Source organism: Anomaloglossus baeobatrachus, chromosome 1, assembly GCF_048569485.1.
Source record: "Anomaloglossus baeobatrachus isolate aAnoBae1 chromosome 1, aAnoBae1.hap1, whole genome shotgun sequence".
Taxonomy (NCBI): Eukaryota; Metazoa; Chordata; class Amphibia; order Anura; family Aromobatidae; genus Anomaloglossus; species Anomaloglossus baeobatrachus.
The window spans coordinates 697,572,244-697,590,237 of NC_134353.1; the positions used below are offsets into that span (position 1 = coordinate 697,572,244).

Genomic DNA, 17,994 nt, shown 5'->3' on the forward strand with positions numbered 1-17,994 from the left:
CATTTCCATTAATGCCCTTAATGTTCATACCAATGGGATTTCCTCTGCCGTCTTTTAGTTTCTTCTCCACCATGTTTTCATTGTCTTTATCAGTATTCTACCCAGTAAGACTTTGTTCACATCTGAATGTTGGAGGTATGGATTAGGAAGATATTACCCATGATACCTCCATTGTAAGACTGAAATATATTCCACTTTATAGGAAATACAATGAGTTTTGTCACTGATATAATCTGTCAGTGTAAGGAAAAATGTTTTGCTACTATATACCTTGGTATGGTGTGGCCTACTATGTTATGCCACAGCACAGAAAAGTTGGTACGTCAATGCATAGAAGCTTTGTTTATGCTAAAAGAATGCTCTTCTGTGTGACACAATATAAGACATAAATCTCTTTACAAACTATATAACAATGGTCTATTTGAACTTTACAATTTCCCTTTAACACTTTATTTTTCTATTTTATGCAGTCAAAAAACAGAGTTGCATTCGAAAGGCTTACAACTGGTTCTGTGGTTTCGAGGACAAGAAAGCCCCAAAACTTAGTGAAGAGGAGAAGAAAGCCCTGGAATCAAAGTTGACAGACACCTCAGAAATGCCTCTGTGGAAGAACGTAGTCAATATCAATGGCATCATCTTGCTTGCTGTGGCTGTTTTCTGCCATGCATACTTTGCATAGATCTCTTGCGGTATTAACAGACATTGTTCGTTCAGTCCATTTCCACATCAGATCAAACATTAAATGGTTGGTTCTGTGACATCTTGTTTATTTGAAAACCACTTGGTCTTCTGAGAAAAGGAAAATTGGATGTTAACGTGATTTCATAGTGGAATCTACCCTGTGGGTAATGTTTTCCCATAAGGCCCTACACATCACATATCAGGGTAGTAGGGTTAATGTCCTAGACATGTGCAGTTAATGAACTATATAAACTGCAATGCATGGGTAATGCAGAATGCCAGCAATATTTTACTCATTGAGCTCTACATATTGTCAGCTGTTAGAAATTATATTGCCCCTTACTTTCTGGGTACAAGATTTCTTGTATTTTAATAAATAATAAAAATATTTTTTTAGACCGAATTATACATCTTTGTTTTGTTGTAAACTAATTGCTAAATAATGATAGAATTACAGTCAAATAACAAATATCAACTCAAAAATGATGCCTTGGACAGACCTTAAATTACTTAAGCTCTTTATGGAAAAAATATGTTAAAGGATAAAAGCGAGGACTCCTGATATACATTAATAAAAATCTAAATTTGAAGCTATTTCACCAGCCTTTTTGTGTCCTTCATAATTATTACAAGAATATATGTAAATTAGGTGCATAACTAATTTTTATAAAATTGATGCCTAGGATATCCAAGTCCACCGATAACTAACGTCTATCTCTTCAGCACAGGCCTATCTGTAGGATAGACTTACCCCACATGTAGGGTAAACCTGTACAGATAACCACCCTCTTAAAGGGAAGGTGTCTGTTTTTTTTATTTTGTATTAATCATAGTGATTATGAAATCAAGTATTTTTAATGAAAAATTAAACTCACTTTTTATTTAGTTTTTATTTAATTCTAGTTTTACTGAAGCACTGGGGGCTGCCATCTTGGATTTGGTGTTTGTAATGACAGTTACTCACCTCCTTTATGGCAGCGCCCAGGGCATAGAAGACCGTGGTCGGGCTGCGACTCTATACTGTACATAGAGAAGGCATCTGCTGTGAACTGGACGCGCCCCCTGGGCTGACCAGATCACAGCAGAGGGAGGAGATCAGCACTATCACTGTGGAGCTCACAGCGTATGCTGTCTGCTCCACCTTCCCCCTGTCAACCGCCGGGATGTGTGAGTACGGGGCACCGGGCCGCCGCCCCTCCCCCCGCTGTTACCATTTCCAATGACACCCCCTCCCACTGCTCCACCCAGCTTGCACCCCCCCCCCGCTGCCGCCGCTTCGGGCGTACATGCAGCAGAGCATTGTGTGTTAAGGGGGTGTTACATGCAGCGATATCGCTAGTGATATCGCTGGTGAAAGCACCCGTCCCCATAGTTTGTGGCGCACAATATCGTTAGGAGCCGTCACACGGACTTACCTGCCTAGCGACGTCACTGTTGCCGGCGAACCTCCTCCTTTCTAAGGGGGCAGTTCGTGCGGCGTCACTAAGCGGTCGCCCAATAGAAGGGGAGGGGCGGAGATGAGCAGGCCAAACATCCCGCCCACCTCCTTCCTTCCGCATTGCCGGTGGCCGCAGGTAGGCTGCAGTTCGTTGTTACCAAGGTGTCACACGTAGCGACAAACAACCTACGTGCTCAACAATCAACGACTTTTTAAAAAGGACCGACGCATCAACGATGGACGATTAGGTGAGTATTTTCCATCGTTAATGGTCGTTTGTGTGTGTCACACGCAATGACGTTGCTAACGATGCCGGATGTGCGTCATGGAATCCGTGACCCCGGCGATATATCGTTAGACTTGGTAGTTGGGAAACCCCTGGGGTTCCTGTCACATTCGGATTTGACTATTGATGGCGGCTCCAAGCCTGGTCGGGGTCCGATGGCCCTGCCTGTGTGCTTAGCTTCACTCCGTTCCCCGGTCCTTACGGCTCTGCAGAGTTCCACCAACTCCTGCAGACGGCCACCACCGTCTGCCAACCTTGCTGTCAGTGTCTGGGCTCCAACCCAGACACCTCAAGTGTTCACTCCTCTCACTTTCACCTCCAAGACTGATCTGACACCTTTTCACACCTCCAGGCCTGTGAACTCCTCGGTGGGTGGGGCCAACTGCCTGGCTCCGCCCCACCTGGTGTGGACATCAGGCCCTGGAGGGAGGCAACAAGGGTTTTTGGTTTGGCTGGTGTAAGTGCCTAGGGTGGGGGTGTGTATGTTGGTATGTATGTGACCGCCTGGCTAGTCCAGGGCGTCACACTCCCCCTTGGTAAAATGCAGATCGTCCGCGGGCTGCCCGTCCATCACCGGTTTTATTTTTCAAAACTGTAAAAAGATAAATAACATATTAAAACATTCAACATACGTATATTTTCAGGTCTTCCCTTACGGGAGGTGCATTACTTTTAACGTTTCAAACATTTTTATTAAACGGACGGGTTCATGGTCATCCGCTCTCCCACCCAAATAACCTGAACCTTGATGCTGCCACTAAGAAACGGGCAGCACCCCTTTACCCCAGTCCTGGTCCAGGTTACCCGAGCGGGAACGGGTATGGTGTCTTGCACCCGGCAGTCACTTCAGGGGACCCCACGTCCAGGGGGACCCCTGACCCCCGGAGGATGGCCACCGATCCTGGTGGTGGCCGGGCCCCAGCCTGCTCTGCTGCGGGCCCTTCCTCCAATCTGCCTCTCCAGAGGCGGCACGGACGGACAACCAGCCCACAAATTATTTACAGGCCCACAAGTTCGTGGGTGGCCTGCTAGTTCTCGGCCATGTTCATGAGCAGTTTCTCATGTGGGTGTTAAACACACAGAGTCCCTCCGGGGACAACTTGCCGGCAACGGCCGGGATAATCACTGATGACAATCAGGTGAAAACTTCTTTTGATTCAGATTCATTCAAAGTGCTGAGGGTCCCAACGGGGGACAACTTGGCTGCAACGGCGGACCACTGCCACATCCTTTTTCTCCAAGCAGCAGTCTTCGGGCACAGCTGCCATGGCTGCCGCTCCTGATCAGCCGGTGTGGGGGACGGGCTCAGCCGGAGTCCCTCCGTGCCGGCTACGACCGGCACCTCCAGTAGTGCGGGGGCCCCACTGTGACGCGGCCTGCTCTGCCGCTTGGCAGCTACGTTCCCACGGTGCCTCAGCCGAGGCCGGGTGTCTGGAAGCGGTCAGCGTGGCTTGCGGTGCTGGCGTCGGGTCGAGGATCGCCTCCGTTGCGGCCGGGCGGACTGCCGGAGCCGTCGTCATCTCCGTTGCGGCCAGGATGGAAGCCGGGACGGGTGCCAGGGTGGTGGTAAAGGTAAGGCCCGGGGGCCGCAGGTCTGGGCCCTCTCCCACAGACGCTGCGGGCTCCGCTACCGGTGACAGGGGTAACGGGTCGGTCGGGGGGTGGCCGCGGGCGTGGGCAGTAAGGGAAGTGGCGTAGTGGATGGCAGCAGGCCGGGCCCCTCAGACGCAGCGGCCGTTCCCTCGGGGACATAGGGGCGTGGGTCGCTTACTGGCTCCTCGGAAACCACCTCCACTTTGTATGCCCACACGGTTGCAGCCAGGCCCTCCTTCTCCGACGTCCACTCTGCCATCATGGAGTGGACCGTGGCCTGGAGCTCCTGGCACGTCTTGCTGCTGGGTCCAGGAACGTGTTCCGGCAGAGTCCTGGCGTCCCTGCACTTCTGCGGCGCTAATTACATGCGGCCGTTAAGCATTGCCGCTCATGCGGCCAGCGCTCCTCCAACGGCTTTGTCGGGCGCAGACATCTTTCTCCCGTCCCCCCTTGGTTCTTTCTAGCACTTCCACTTGTTGGTGGCAGGGCTTCACTTTCGCGCCTTCCCTGCTCGGGGAAGACGCTCGAGCGGGCAATCTTCGCGCCAAAGATGGCGGCGCTCTCAATTTTTCGGCCGGACGCCGCCGGCAGGGACTGCAAGGCACACTTCTACTGGTAAGTAGATCGGTTCAATCCTGTTCGCAGCGCCAAGTTGTCGCGGGCGGAGCGGACGCGCTCACCACGCTCGGGTCCGGAGCTTCTGCTGCTGGTGCTCGGTGGCTCGAGCGGTGGACCGGACCCGGGGACTCGAGCAGCGCTCCTCGCCCGTGAGTGAGAAGGGGTGGTTTTGGTTAGGGAGATTGTTTGTGACGCCACCCACGGGACGTGGTGATGATGGCACCACCGTTGCTGGTGACGGGGATCCCGGGAAAGATGGTGGGGTGCGGCTGAGATGTTGTCCCCCCCGTGGGTAGGGGGGTTTGGTGATCCCGGGGCCCGGTTCTGTAACGGGGAGGCTGGATGGCTGGGGTGCAGGGACTGCGCGGCGCGGTACCCGACGGCACTGGTGTACTCACTCAGATAATCACTGACAAAGTCTCTGGTAAACCAAAACGGCCGGATGGACGGGTCCCGCAGCCGGCTGCAGTGTTGATGTTGTGCTCTCCCCAGACGGCTGATGGCGGCTGTATTTCCCTGCACCTTTGAAAATGTTCTTGACTCCTGTGGTTGCCCACCGGTAGTCCGCTCCCCGGCGTATAGGTGCCGTAGGAGCCCATTTTGCCCGCAGGCGCTGGCCCTTGGATCTCTAGCCTGTGGCGGTGGCTGTATATCCCCTCTGGGTGGACGGTTGCCTTCAATCGGGACTTGGTAGTTGGGAAACCCCTGGGCTCCGACCCAGGCACCTCAAGTGTTCACTCCTCTCACTTTCACCTCCAAGACTGATCTGACACCTTTTCCCGCCTCCAGGCCTGTGAACTCCTCGGTGGATGGGGCCAACCGCCTGGCTCCACCCCACCTGGTGTGGACATCAGGCCCTGGAGGGAGGCAACAAGGGTTTTTGGTTTGGCTGGTGTAACTGGCTAGGGTGGGGGTGTGTATGTTGGTATGTATGTGACCGCCTGGCTAGTCCAGGGCGTCACACATTGCATGCAGGCGTGCGTGCATGTGGCAGAGCATTGCGTGCAAGCGTCCATGCAGAGCATTGCATGCGGGCATGCATCCGTGCAGAGGATTGCGTGCAGGCGTGCATGCATGCAGAGCATTCCGTGCATGCATGCATGCATGTGGCAGAGCATTGCCGCCCTCATGCTGCTCTTCACACACACAGTACACACGGTATAAAGTATATTCACACACTGGCTCCACCTCCTTCATGCTGCTCGGTCACGCACACAGTATATACACACAGTACGCGGTATATATGTGTATAGAAAAAATTCCAGCACCAAGTCCATAGGAAATCTTCATTAAAAATTCATCTTTTATTTATCAAAACTTATAAAAATCCATGTTAGCAATTGCCCCAACAGAGGACGCGTTTCGAACGACAAAGTTCTTAATCCGTCTCTAATTCCTCTAAGAAAAAATGGACTCATTAAAAAGGGCTGAAACCCCAACATGAACCTAATTAACCAGTAGAAGGTTTCGAACGTGAAGCAAAGAAATCCTCCCATTAACCCTTCATATTCGAAGTCCCAAAAGAAGATCAAACATGGTATAATCAAAGAGAAAAAACACACCAAACAATGGGATTTATTATCCCAGGGGTTTTCCTCTATAGTATGTTATTTTTATGAATATTTTCTAGCACACTTTCCATGGAGTCCATATTTTCTTAATCAGAACCGGGACAATGGAGAATGATAAACATTTCATTTCTCTCCGATCTTATATTCATAATCACATGAAAACGAAATTATAAAAATTTACAACAAAATTACAAAAAACAAAATCCAAAAAAAATCAAAAATTATTTTTACACTAAGCATGTTATTTCCTCTAATATGCATATAACACATCATTCCTCCCGTTTAACCCCATTGAATACCCACACCAGGGGTTCTTTGTTTTTTCTCTCTTTTTCTCTATAGTGTGTTATTTTTATGAATATTTTCTAGCACCCTTTCCATAGAGTCCACTTTTTCTCAATCAAAAACGTGACAGTGGAGAATGATAAACATTTCATTTCTATCCGATCTCATATTCATAGTTACATAAAAAACAAAATCATAAAAATTTCCAACAAAATTTCAAAAAACGGAAAATCAAAAAATCAAAAATTATTTTTACATTCCGAATGTCATTTCCCTTAATATGCATATAACACATCATTCCTCCTGTTCAACCCCATTGGATACCTAGTTCCCATCAAGAAAATCCACTTGATCTCTCTATGCAGCAATAACTTCTTCAGATCACCTCCCCTTTTAGGCAGTTTTACTTTCTCTATCGCATTTACTCTCATATCTGTCAAAACTCCCGCATGTACGTCCCTAAAATGTTGCGATACTGCAGATAGACTCCTCGTTGTTACATTACTTGTGTCATACACATGCTCTGAAATTCTCCTTCTCAAAGCACGTGATGTACTCCCAATATATTGCAATCGGCAGGTCACACAAGAGACCAAGTACACTACATAATCCGTACCACAGTTTATCATAGTATTTATTTCATAACTTTTACCTTGACTGAATGAAGAAAAACTCTTGGTACCATGCATAAAAACGCAGGAACCGCACGATCTATGTCCACACTTATAAGATCCTTTTGTTGGAAGCCAGTTCCCTGTGGGTCCCTCCACTCTACTCAAATCAGACCTATTCCTGTGGTCACTCGGTGACAATAATGTATTCAAAGCTGTATTCCTTTTAGACACAAACTTCACTCCTTTTTTAAGAATTTTATACAATGTCTCATCAGTTGTTAATATCGGCAAATATTTTTTGACCACATGTACCACTTCATGATAGTTCTTACTGAATTTTGTGGAGAAAACCACAGGAAACTCAGACCTCCTCACTACCTCTTTCGTCTCCAAATACTGCGACCTGCTTTTTAAGTTAGTTTTCTCTTTGGCTCTTTCCAAATTATCTCGACGGTATCCTCGGGCCACAAATCTTTCATCAATAATTCCACATTCAAGTTGATAACCCTCCTCACTCGTACAACATCTCTTTGCTCGTATGTATTCACCTGTTTGGATGTTTTCAATAATATGCCTAGGGTGACAACTCCCTGCATGAAGCAGAGAATTCCCTGCTGACGGTTTCCGATACAATTTGCATTCTATCATTCCCTTATCATGATCTCCCTTCAAATTCATATCCAAGAAATTTATTTCTTCATTCTCATGCTGGTGGGTAAAAAATAAATTATGAGCATTATTACTAATATAGGATAAAAAATCCTTCACTCCATCCTTCTCTCCTTTCCATATAATAACTATATCGTCTATATACCTAAGGTATATAGCCAGATCTTGTGAGAAAGGATTAGAGTGATTAAAAATATATTGCTCCTCCCACCAGAACATGAATATTCCTGCCAAAGATGGTGAAAATTTAGAACCTATGGAACATCCCTGCAGTTGAACATATCGGTTATTCAAAAATGAAAAATAATTATTCTTTAACAGGAAACCTGTCACTTCCAGTATAAATTCCTGTAAGTCCGGCGTGTAGCCAGAATACCGCTCGAGCTGATTTTTCAGAGCCAAAATCGCAAGATAATGTGGGATCGACGTGTAAAGCGTCTGTACATCACATGCCAACCAGCTATAATTTTTCTTCCATTCTACTTTTGACAATATATTCAACACTTGTTTTCCATCCAAGACAAAACTTGGAGATACCTTTGCTAGTGCCTGTAGATGGTCATCAAGCCATTCCGACAAATGCTCTGTCATTGACCCAATACCCGAAATTATAGGTCTAAAACTAGGTGGAAATAAATTCTTATGTGATTTGGGGAGAGCATGTAGTAGTGATGTACGTGGACATGAGGGAACAAAATACTCTTTTTGCCTAGCATTAATCAATCCCAATTGCAAGCCCTCATCAGTTAACCTCTCCAGGGTCCTCTGTTGGGGCAATTGCTAACATGGATTTTTATAAGTTTTGATAAATAAAAGATGAATTTTTAATGAAGATTTCCTATGGACTTGGTGCTGGAATTTTTTCTATACACATGAAATGAGTTCTGCTACCTTCCTTTCCGTGCACAGTCCTGGATAAGCAATCTCTGGCAGCAAGCAGGTGAGCGGGACAAAGTGAAGTTGTGTTTGTCAGGAGTACGCGGTATATAGTATATACACACACTGGCTCCGCCTCCCTTATGCTGCTCGGTCACACACAGTATATACACTCTGTAAACACAGTATATAGTATATAGACACAATGGTTCCACCACCCTCATGCTGCTTGGTCACACACACAGTATATACACACACAATACACACAGTATATAGTATATACACACAGTATATAGTATATACACACATTGGCTCCGCCTCCTTCGTGCTGCTTAGTCACACACAGTATATACACACAGTACATGGTATATAGTATATATACACACTGGCTCCGCCGCCCTCATGCTGGGTGCTCGGTCACACACACAGTATATACACACCGTACACATGGTATATACAGTTAGGTCCAGAAATATTTGGACAGTGACACAATTTTCGCGAGTTGGGCTCTGCATGCCACCACATTGGATTTGAAATTAAACCTCTACAACAGAATTCAAGTGCAGATTGTAACGTTTAATTTGAAGGTTTGAACAAAAATATCTGATAGAAATTGTAGGAATTGTACACATTTCTTTACAAACACTCCACATTTTAGGAGGTCAAAAGTAATTGGACAAATAAACCAAACCCCAAAAAAAAATTTTTATTTTCAATATTTTGTTGCGAATCCTTTTGGAGGCAATCACTGCCTTAAGTCTGGAACCCATGGACATCACCAAACGCTGGGTTTCCTCCTTCTTAATGCTTTGCCAGGCCTTTACAGCCGCAGCCTTCAGGTCTTGCTTGTTTGTGGGTCTTTCCGTCTTAAGTCTGGATTTGAGCAAGTGAAATGCATGCTCAATTGGGTTAAGATCTGGTGATTGACTTGGCCATTGCAGAATGTTCCACTTTTTTGCACTCATGAACTCCTGGGTAGCTTTGGCTGTATGCTTGGGGTCATTGTCCATCTGTACTATGAAGCGCCGTCCGATCAACTTTGCGGCATTTGGCTGAATCTGGGCTGAAAGTATATCCCGGTACACTTCAGAATTCATCCGGCTACTCTTGTCTGCTGTTATGTCATCAATAAACACAAGTGACCCAGTGCCATTGAAAGCCATGCATGCCCATGCCATCACGTTGCCTCGACCATGTTTTACAGAGGATGTGGTGTGCCTTGGATCATGTGCCGTTCCCTTTCTTCTCCAAACTTTTTTCTTCCCATCATTCTGGTACAGGTTGATCTTGGTCTCATCTGTCCATAGAATACTTTTCCAGAACTGAGCTGGCTTCATGAGGTGTTTTTCAGCAAATTTAACTCTGGCCTGTCTATTTTTGGAATTGATGAATGGTTTGCATCTAGATGTGAACCCTTTGTATTTACTTTCATGGAGTCTTCTCTTTACTGTTGACTTAGAGACAGATACACCTACTTCACTGAGAGTGTTCAGTTGATGTTGTGAACGGGTTCTTCTTCACCAAAGGAAGTATGCGGCGATCATCCACCACTGTTGTCATCCGTGGACGCCCAGGCCTTTTTGAGTTCCCAAGCTCACCAGTCAATTCCTTTTTTCTCAGAATGTACCCGACTGTTGATTTTGCTACTCCAAGCATGTCTGCTATCTCTCTGATGGATTTTTTCTTTTTTTTCAGCCTCAGGATGTTCTGCTTCACCTCAATTGAGAGTTCCTTAGACCGCATGTTGTCTGGTCACAGCAACAGCTTCCAAATGCAAAATCACACACCTGTAATCAACCCCAGACCTTTTAACTACTTCATTGATTACAGGTTAACGAGGGAGACGCCTTCAGAGTTAATTGCAGCCCTTAGAGTCCCTTGTCCAATTACTTTTGGTCCCTTGAAAAAGAGGAGGCTATGCATTACAGAGCTATGATTCCTAAACCCTTTCTCCGATTTGGATGTGAAAACTCTCATATTGCAGCTGGGAGTGTGCACTTTCAGCCCATATTATATATATAATTGTATTTCTGAACATGTTTTTGTAAACAGCTAAAATAACAAAACTTGTGTCACTGTCCAAATATTTCTGGACCTAACTGTAATATATACACACACTGGCTCTGCTGCCCTCATGCTGCTCAGTCACACACACGTTATATACACACTGTACACACGGTATATAGTATATACACCCACTGGCTCCGCCGCCCCCATTCTGGGTGCTTGGTCACACACAGTATATACACACCGTACACATGGTATATAGTATATACACACACTGGCTCCGCTACTCTCATGCTGCTCAGTTACACACACATTATATACACACTGTACACACGGTATATAGTATATACACCCACTGGCTCCGCCGCCCCCATGCTGGGTGCTTGGTCACACACAGTATACACACACCGTACACATGGTATATAGTATATACACACACTGGCTCCGCTGCCCTCATGCTGCTCGGTCACACACACAGTATATACACACACACAATACACACAGTATATAGTATATACACACAGTATATAGTATATACACACATTGGATCCGCCTCCTTCATGCTGCGCAGTCACACACAGTATATACACACAGTGCATGATACAGTATATAGTATATACACACACTGGCTCTGCCGCCCTCATGCTGGGTGCTCGGTCACACACACAGTATATACACACACCGTACACATGGTATATAGTATATACACCCACTGGCTCTACCGCTCTCATGCTGGGTGCTTGGTCACACACAGTATACACACACCGTACACACGGTATATAGTATATATACACACTGGCTTTGCCGCCCTCATGCTGGGTGCTCAGTCACACACAGTATACACACACTGTAAACAAACACACACACACACACACACACACACATACTATGTGCGTGCGTGTGGCAGAGCATTACGGGCGTGCATGTGGCAGAACATTGCGGGTGGGCGTGCATGCGGCAGAGCATTGCTGGACCGTTGCGTGCAGAGCGCTATGTGGGGAACACTATGCAGCTGTCCTTGTTAACACTTTAGGCATTTGTGGTCACCAACAAAATGGCTCTGCACTGTGTCCCTACACTTCATCTTCCCTTATCCTGTTGGAAGCATCCAGGTTGGGAGGGGGAGGTGAAATATCACACACAGGAGAGCAGATTCTGCCCACTTTTACTGCAGCTGTAATCCAGGCTAGTTCTACAGTAGGATTTCTGTAGGATTTCAGCAGCTGCTCCCCCTAGTGTTTAAGAGTGGAAAATATCAAACTTTTTCTTTTTTTTATATTTTGCTAAATTAAAAACAAATAATAATATTTAAACAAAACATTAATACTTTACATTTTTTCAGTTATTGAAATGGTTTTTTTTTTGGACGACACCTTCCCTTTAATTTTAGAGATCAAATGGACACTTCCTTCAGAAAGGAATTTTTAAAAAAAATGTAAGGTTGGATAGGAATCTGTCATCTAATACAGTGCTATTTACCTGCACATAGAGTGGTTATCTGTAGGTAAATAGCATTTTAATCCTGTTTTAGCAATTTGACTGGAACAGCAGCTTCAGGAAGAAAATGAAGTTACATTCTTCCTCCAACCATTCTTTGGGGCACTAGGGGAATGTTTCAGTCACGGCTCACTACATAGTGAGGGTCGCTATCAGTCAAGATGTAGGGAAAGTGATCAGTACACATTCACTGTATAGTGAGCAGTGACTGTTACATCTTCTGGCACCACCCCAATGACTGAAAATCAGCAGCTGGAGGGAGAATATATCTTCATTTTCTTCCTGTAGCTGCTGCTCCAGTCAAATTGGCAAACATGATTAAACGCTATTTACCTGCAGATTTCCAATACATCTGCAGCCAATTAGTGTTTTTGCAGTTAACAGGTTCCAGTTAAAAATATTCCTTCTTGAGGAAAGTGTCCCTTTGATGTCTAATGCCACATGCACATGTTGAGTATTTGGTGAGTTTTTTATCTTAGTATTTGTAAGGCTATGTCCGCACGTTGCTTTTTACCTGCTTTTTACCTGCTTTTTTGCTGCTTTTTCAACTGCAGCGTTTAAGGCCAAAATGGTTGTGTTCTGCTTTTCAAGCAAAGTCTATGGGAATTTGCGTTTCTTGTCCGCACTATGCTGTTCAAACTGCAGCCTTTTTGTTGCAGAACTTTGGTCAAAAACTCAGCTTTGCAGTGCAAAACCCAAATGGCAAAAACAATTGTAAGCTGTTCCACTTACACTGCCAATTTATTTACCTGCAGATTACCACTATATCTGCAGGTAAAAAAAAAAAATCTGGGGTCAATTTAAGAGAAACATTTTTATTTTACTATTTTGAGCATTTTTTTTATTTTGACTGTACCATGAATTTACAATGTAGATGCAAAATATTGTTCTTTTCTTGCAGGGATTAAACAGTGATAAAGGCCCAGAAACACACAGCAGTTGACTGCTGCTGTAAATAATCCAGTTATAATATAATAGTAGATAGAGAATTGAAGTAAGGGGTGCTTCACACACAGCGAGCTCGCTGCCGAGATCGCTGCTGAGTCACGCTTTTTGTGACGCAGCAGTGACCTCATTAGCGATCTCGCTGTGTGTGACACTGAGCAGCGATCTGGCCCCTGCTGCGAGATCGCTGCTCGTTACACACAGCCCTGGTTCGTTTTCTTCAAAGGCGCTCTCCCACTGTGACACACAGATCGCTGTGTGTGACAGCGAGAGAGCGACAAATGAAGCGAGCAGGGAGCAGGAGCCGGCGTCTGGCAGCTGCGGAGGCTGGTAACTAAGATAAACATCGGGTAACCAAGGTGGTTACCCGATATTTACCTTAGTTACCAGCCTCCGCAGCTCTCACACTGCCTGTGCTGCCGGCTCCGGCTCTCTGCACATGTAGCTGCTGTACACATCGGGTTAATTAACCCGATGTGTACTGTAGCTAGGAGAGCAAGGAGCCAGCGCTCAGTGTGCGCGCCTCCCTGCTCCCTGCACACACAGCTAAGCGGTGTGCGCTGGTAACTAATGTAAACATCGGGTAACCATACCCGATGTTTACCTTAGTTACCAGTGTCCGCAGCTTCCAGACGCCGGCTCCGTGCAAGCGCAGCGTCGCTTGCACGTCGCTGCTGGCTGGGGGCTGTTCACTGGTTGCTGGTGAGATCTTCCTGTTTGACAGCTCACCAGCGACCATGTAGCAATGCAGCAGCGATCCTGACCAGGTCAGATCGCTGGTCGGATCGCTGCTGCATCGCTAAAGTGTGAAGGTACCCTTACTGACAGAATGACAGCTCTATTGTTAACTTAATGAGACTAGAAAAACCTGATGTAGACAGACAGGAAAAGACAAGTACAAGGTGCTACAGTATCCATTCAACAAAGTCTGAGGGAGTTTAAAAGGAATCTATCAGGTAATTTTGTAGTACAATACTAATGTTATCTTTAAATCAGACTTAAGGAGACCTATCAGTAAGTTTTATAGCTCTACCTTATCCTGTTACTATGTCACACTGAATTCTATCAAGCTTACAACAAGATAACAGGAAGAGGGAGAGCTACAAAAGTTACTGATTCTGAAAGGTCTCTTTAAGCTCTATTTACAGATAACATTAGTAGTGTACTACAAAATTATCAGACAGATTCCCTTTAAATGGGTTGTCCATTCTAAAACAACAAGTTCTGCAGTCACTCAGGTGTGGAAAAAATGTTACAAAGTAAAGGCCACGTCTCACTAAGCGACATCGCTAGCAACATCGCTGCTGAATCACGTTTTTTGTGACGCAACAGCGATCTTGCTAGCAATGTCGCTGTGTGTGACATCCAACAACAACCTGGCCCCTGCTGTGAGGTCGCCGGTTGTTGCTGAATGTCCTGGACCATTTTTTAGTTGTTGCTCTTCCGCTGTGAAGCACACATCGCTCTGTGTGACAGCGAGAGAGCAACGATCTGAATGTCCAGGGAGCCGGCTTCTGACAGCCTGCGGTAAGCTGTAACCCAGGTAAATATCGGGTAACCAAGCGAAGCACTTTGCTTGGTTACCCGATATTTACCTTGGTTACTAGCGTCCGCCGCTCTCAGGCTGTCAGTGCTGGCTCCCTGCTCCCTGCACTAGTTGCCAGAGTACACATCGGGTAAATAAGCAAAGCGGTTTGCTTATTAACCCGATGTGTACTCTGGCTATGAGTGTAGGGAGCCAGCGCTAAGTGGTGTGTGCTGGTAACCAAGGTAAATATCGGGTAACCAAGTGCTTGGTTACCCGATATTTACCTTAGTTACCAAGCGCAGCATCGCTTCCACGCGTCACTGGTGGCTGGGGGCTGGTCACTGGTGAGATCTGCCTGTTTGACAGCTCTCCAGCGACCATGTAGCGATCCCCGCTAGGTCAGATCGCTGGAGCGTCGCTTAGTGTGACGGTACCTTTAGAATTCTTTCTGATATAGAAGTGTTAACAGATTTATTTTTTATCAAATAACCAAATGCTAAGTGACTGTAGAAAAAAAATCTAAATCAAATCAATATTTGATGTTACTAATAGAGATGAACAATTTGATCAGAAGAAGATTGACTTCCAGTCAAATTTTCTGAAATTTTGGGAATTTGAATACCTTTAGATATGATAGGATGGGAAAAAAATTACCGGCAGCATATCCCACATTGTTACCAGTACCTGGGTTATCAGGGATAAGCCGTCCCAGTGGAGCACAGTTCTCTCTCTCTCCCTCGCTCTTTCTCTCTTCCTCTCTCTCCTTCTGTCTGTTTCTCTCCATCTCTTCCTCTCTCTCTCTTTCTCCCTTCCTCTCCTTCTCTTGCCCTGTCTTTCCATATCTTTTGCTATTACTATTGCTCTCTCTTACTCCGTCTTCCTCTCATTTGCGGTGTATTTATTCAACAGATATAACATTTTGGAGGAAAATTTGGTGAAGGCGGCAAAATTGAAATTTTGCTTATCTTTATCAAACCACCCCTTGTCTTCAAAACTGCATCAATTCTTCTAGGTTCACCTTAAAAAAAAAATCTGATTCTTTTTATTGAACATTTTTCAAATATTTACAACAACAAAACATATAAAAGATAAATCAAATACGAAAAGACGGTTGTGGAAGATGGTTTCATGTCATAGGTGATGCACCATGGCAAGACACAGCAATAAGACAAAAGGTAATTATACTGCACCAGCAAAGTCTCTCCTAGCCAAAGGTTTCAAAGCAGACATGGGTTTCAAGATGTGCAGTTAAGGTTCTTTTAAAGAACCACCAAGAAATGGGCAACGTTGAGGACAATAAACACAGTGGTCACCCAAGGTAACTTAGGGCAGCAGATAAAAGACACATCGTGGTACGTCCATTTGAAATCAGAAGCTGTCTAGCAGTGCCATTACCTCAGAACTGGCTGCAACCAGGGGGGACACAGTTACACCCATCCAAATGTTTGGAGAAGTCTGGCCAGAAGTGGCCATGGAAGAAATAGGGCCAAAAAGTTGTAGTTTTCAAGGTGAAAACAAGGCAATGTGATTCAACTTTGCATGCAAAAAAAAAAGAACCGTGGTTATACATAAAAATAGTATCAAGTGCCCTGGACTAATGAGTCCAAATATCAAATGTTTGACTATAACAGAAGGCAGTCTATTTGCCAAATGGCTGCACATCAATACAATAATGACAATCTGCAGTAACAGTAAAGCATGGAGGAGGTTCCTTGCAATTCTGGGGCTGCATTTCAACAAGTGGAGTTTGGGATTGGCTAAGTATTAATTGTGTCCTCAATGCTGAGAAATACAGGGAGATTCTTTTCCATCATGCAATACTATCAGGGATGCATCTGATTGTCTTCAAATTTATTCTGCAGCAAGACAATGGCAACAAACATATAGCTAATGAACTATCTTCAGTGTAAAAAAGAACACGTAGACCTGTAAGTGATGATATGTTTGCCATAGAGCCCTGATCTCAACATCATCGAGTCTGTCTGGGATTACATGACTAGACAGAAGGATTTGCGTAAGTCTACACCCAGAAAAGCAGTATACCAAAATACTTGCTACTAATTTTCATATAGTTCAAGTGGAAGTAATCAACTAGTTGAAGTCAAAGGAAGTCCCAACTTCAATGGACTACTCTTGAGTCTTGACTTCCAATACACCCAGAGAAGATCTGTTGTTGGTTCTCCAAAATGTCTGGAACAACCTTCCTGCTTAAATCTTGTGTAAGTGTGCAACTAGAAGAATTGGTGTGGTTCTGAAGGCAAAGGGTGGTCCCACCAAATATTGATTTTAGATTTCTCTTTTGCTTCCTCACTTTGCAATATGCTAATTGATACAAATAAATCACCAACTCTTCTATTTTTGAAAGCATTCTTACTTTGCAGCATTTTTTCCACAACTGTCTAAAATGTTTGGAGAATACTGCACAGTTTATATGTTGTATGGGTCTTTCTATGGTTGAGAACGCAAAAGAAAATGATAATATCTGTTAAAGGGAACCAATCTACTCCTGCGTCCTCTATAGCTTGCCCCCTTTTCTTTCTTTGGTCATATATCATGCCGCCATGGCTGCTATTGGCGGTACGTGCGCCACAGTAGCGATGTCTTCATTAAAATGGTGCCGAAGTTCGCGCATGAACGTACTGCGATCTCCATTTTATTGAAGACACTGTGGAGAAGACTACAAGGGGCAGTAGCGCATGCGCAGGTGTAAAAACAAATTTTAAAAAAAATCTGCACACGCGCAGATGCCCACTCGTAGTCTTCTCAACAAAGTCTTCAATAATAGCGCTGGAGATTGCAGTACACCCATGCGCGGACTCTGACGCAATTTTAAAGAAGACATCATCCCTGTAGCAATGCGCATTTGCCGCCAACATCAGCAATGGTGGCGCAGCGCAAAATTTAAATAAAGAAAAGGGGGCACGCTATAGAGGAAGTAGGAGGAGGAATTTACAGAGAGAACTATTCCCACAAAGGCCCGCACCACTGCACATGCCAATCAAAGGTGCAGGGCATTTCTGGTACTTTGATTACAGATATTTCAGCAATCAAGCATCCGATCTTACAACAAAAGGTATGCTTGGATTCAGCATCCTAGTGCCAGTATGGCACTGCCTTTACTTCATATAGCAAAATCCTGGTGGTTGGTTCCCTTTAAAAGGGTAACTAGCCAGTGTTAAAGGGAAGTTCCGAATATTAATTATTAATGTCAGTTTTGACTATTAATAACTAATATCCAATTATTAAATGACACCTAAATACTTTCTGTTCCTTTGCTATACGTAAGTAAGAATGGCGACTAAATTAGACAAACAAGTATACTAATAAAGAATCTTTTAGATTCAGAAGACTGTTATATTTCCCAATACAAAACACAGTAATAATAG

The 17,994-nt window shown here is 44.9% G+C and overlaps 1 protein-coding gene across 1 annotated transcript in view; it reads left to right on the plus strand.

Moving 5' to 3' along the window:
• The window catches only part of SLC5A1 (solute carrier family 5 member 1), a 154,591-nt gene extending 153,322 nt beyond the window's left edge, over nt 1-1,269 (plus strand). Inside the window, exon 15 of the mRNA XM_075320715.1 lies at nt 471-1,269. Coding sequence (XP_075176830.1) covers nt 471-679 — 209 coding nt within the window. The 3' untranslated portion in view covers nt 680-1,269. The remainder of the gene's footprint in view (nt 1-470) is intronic.
• The last annotated feature ends 16,725 nt before the right edge of the window (nt 1,270-17,994 follow it).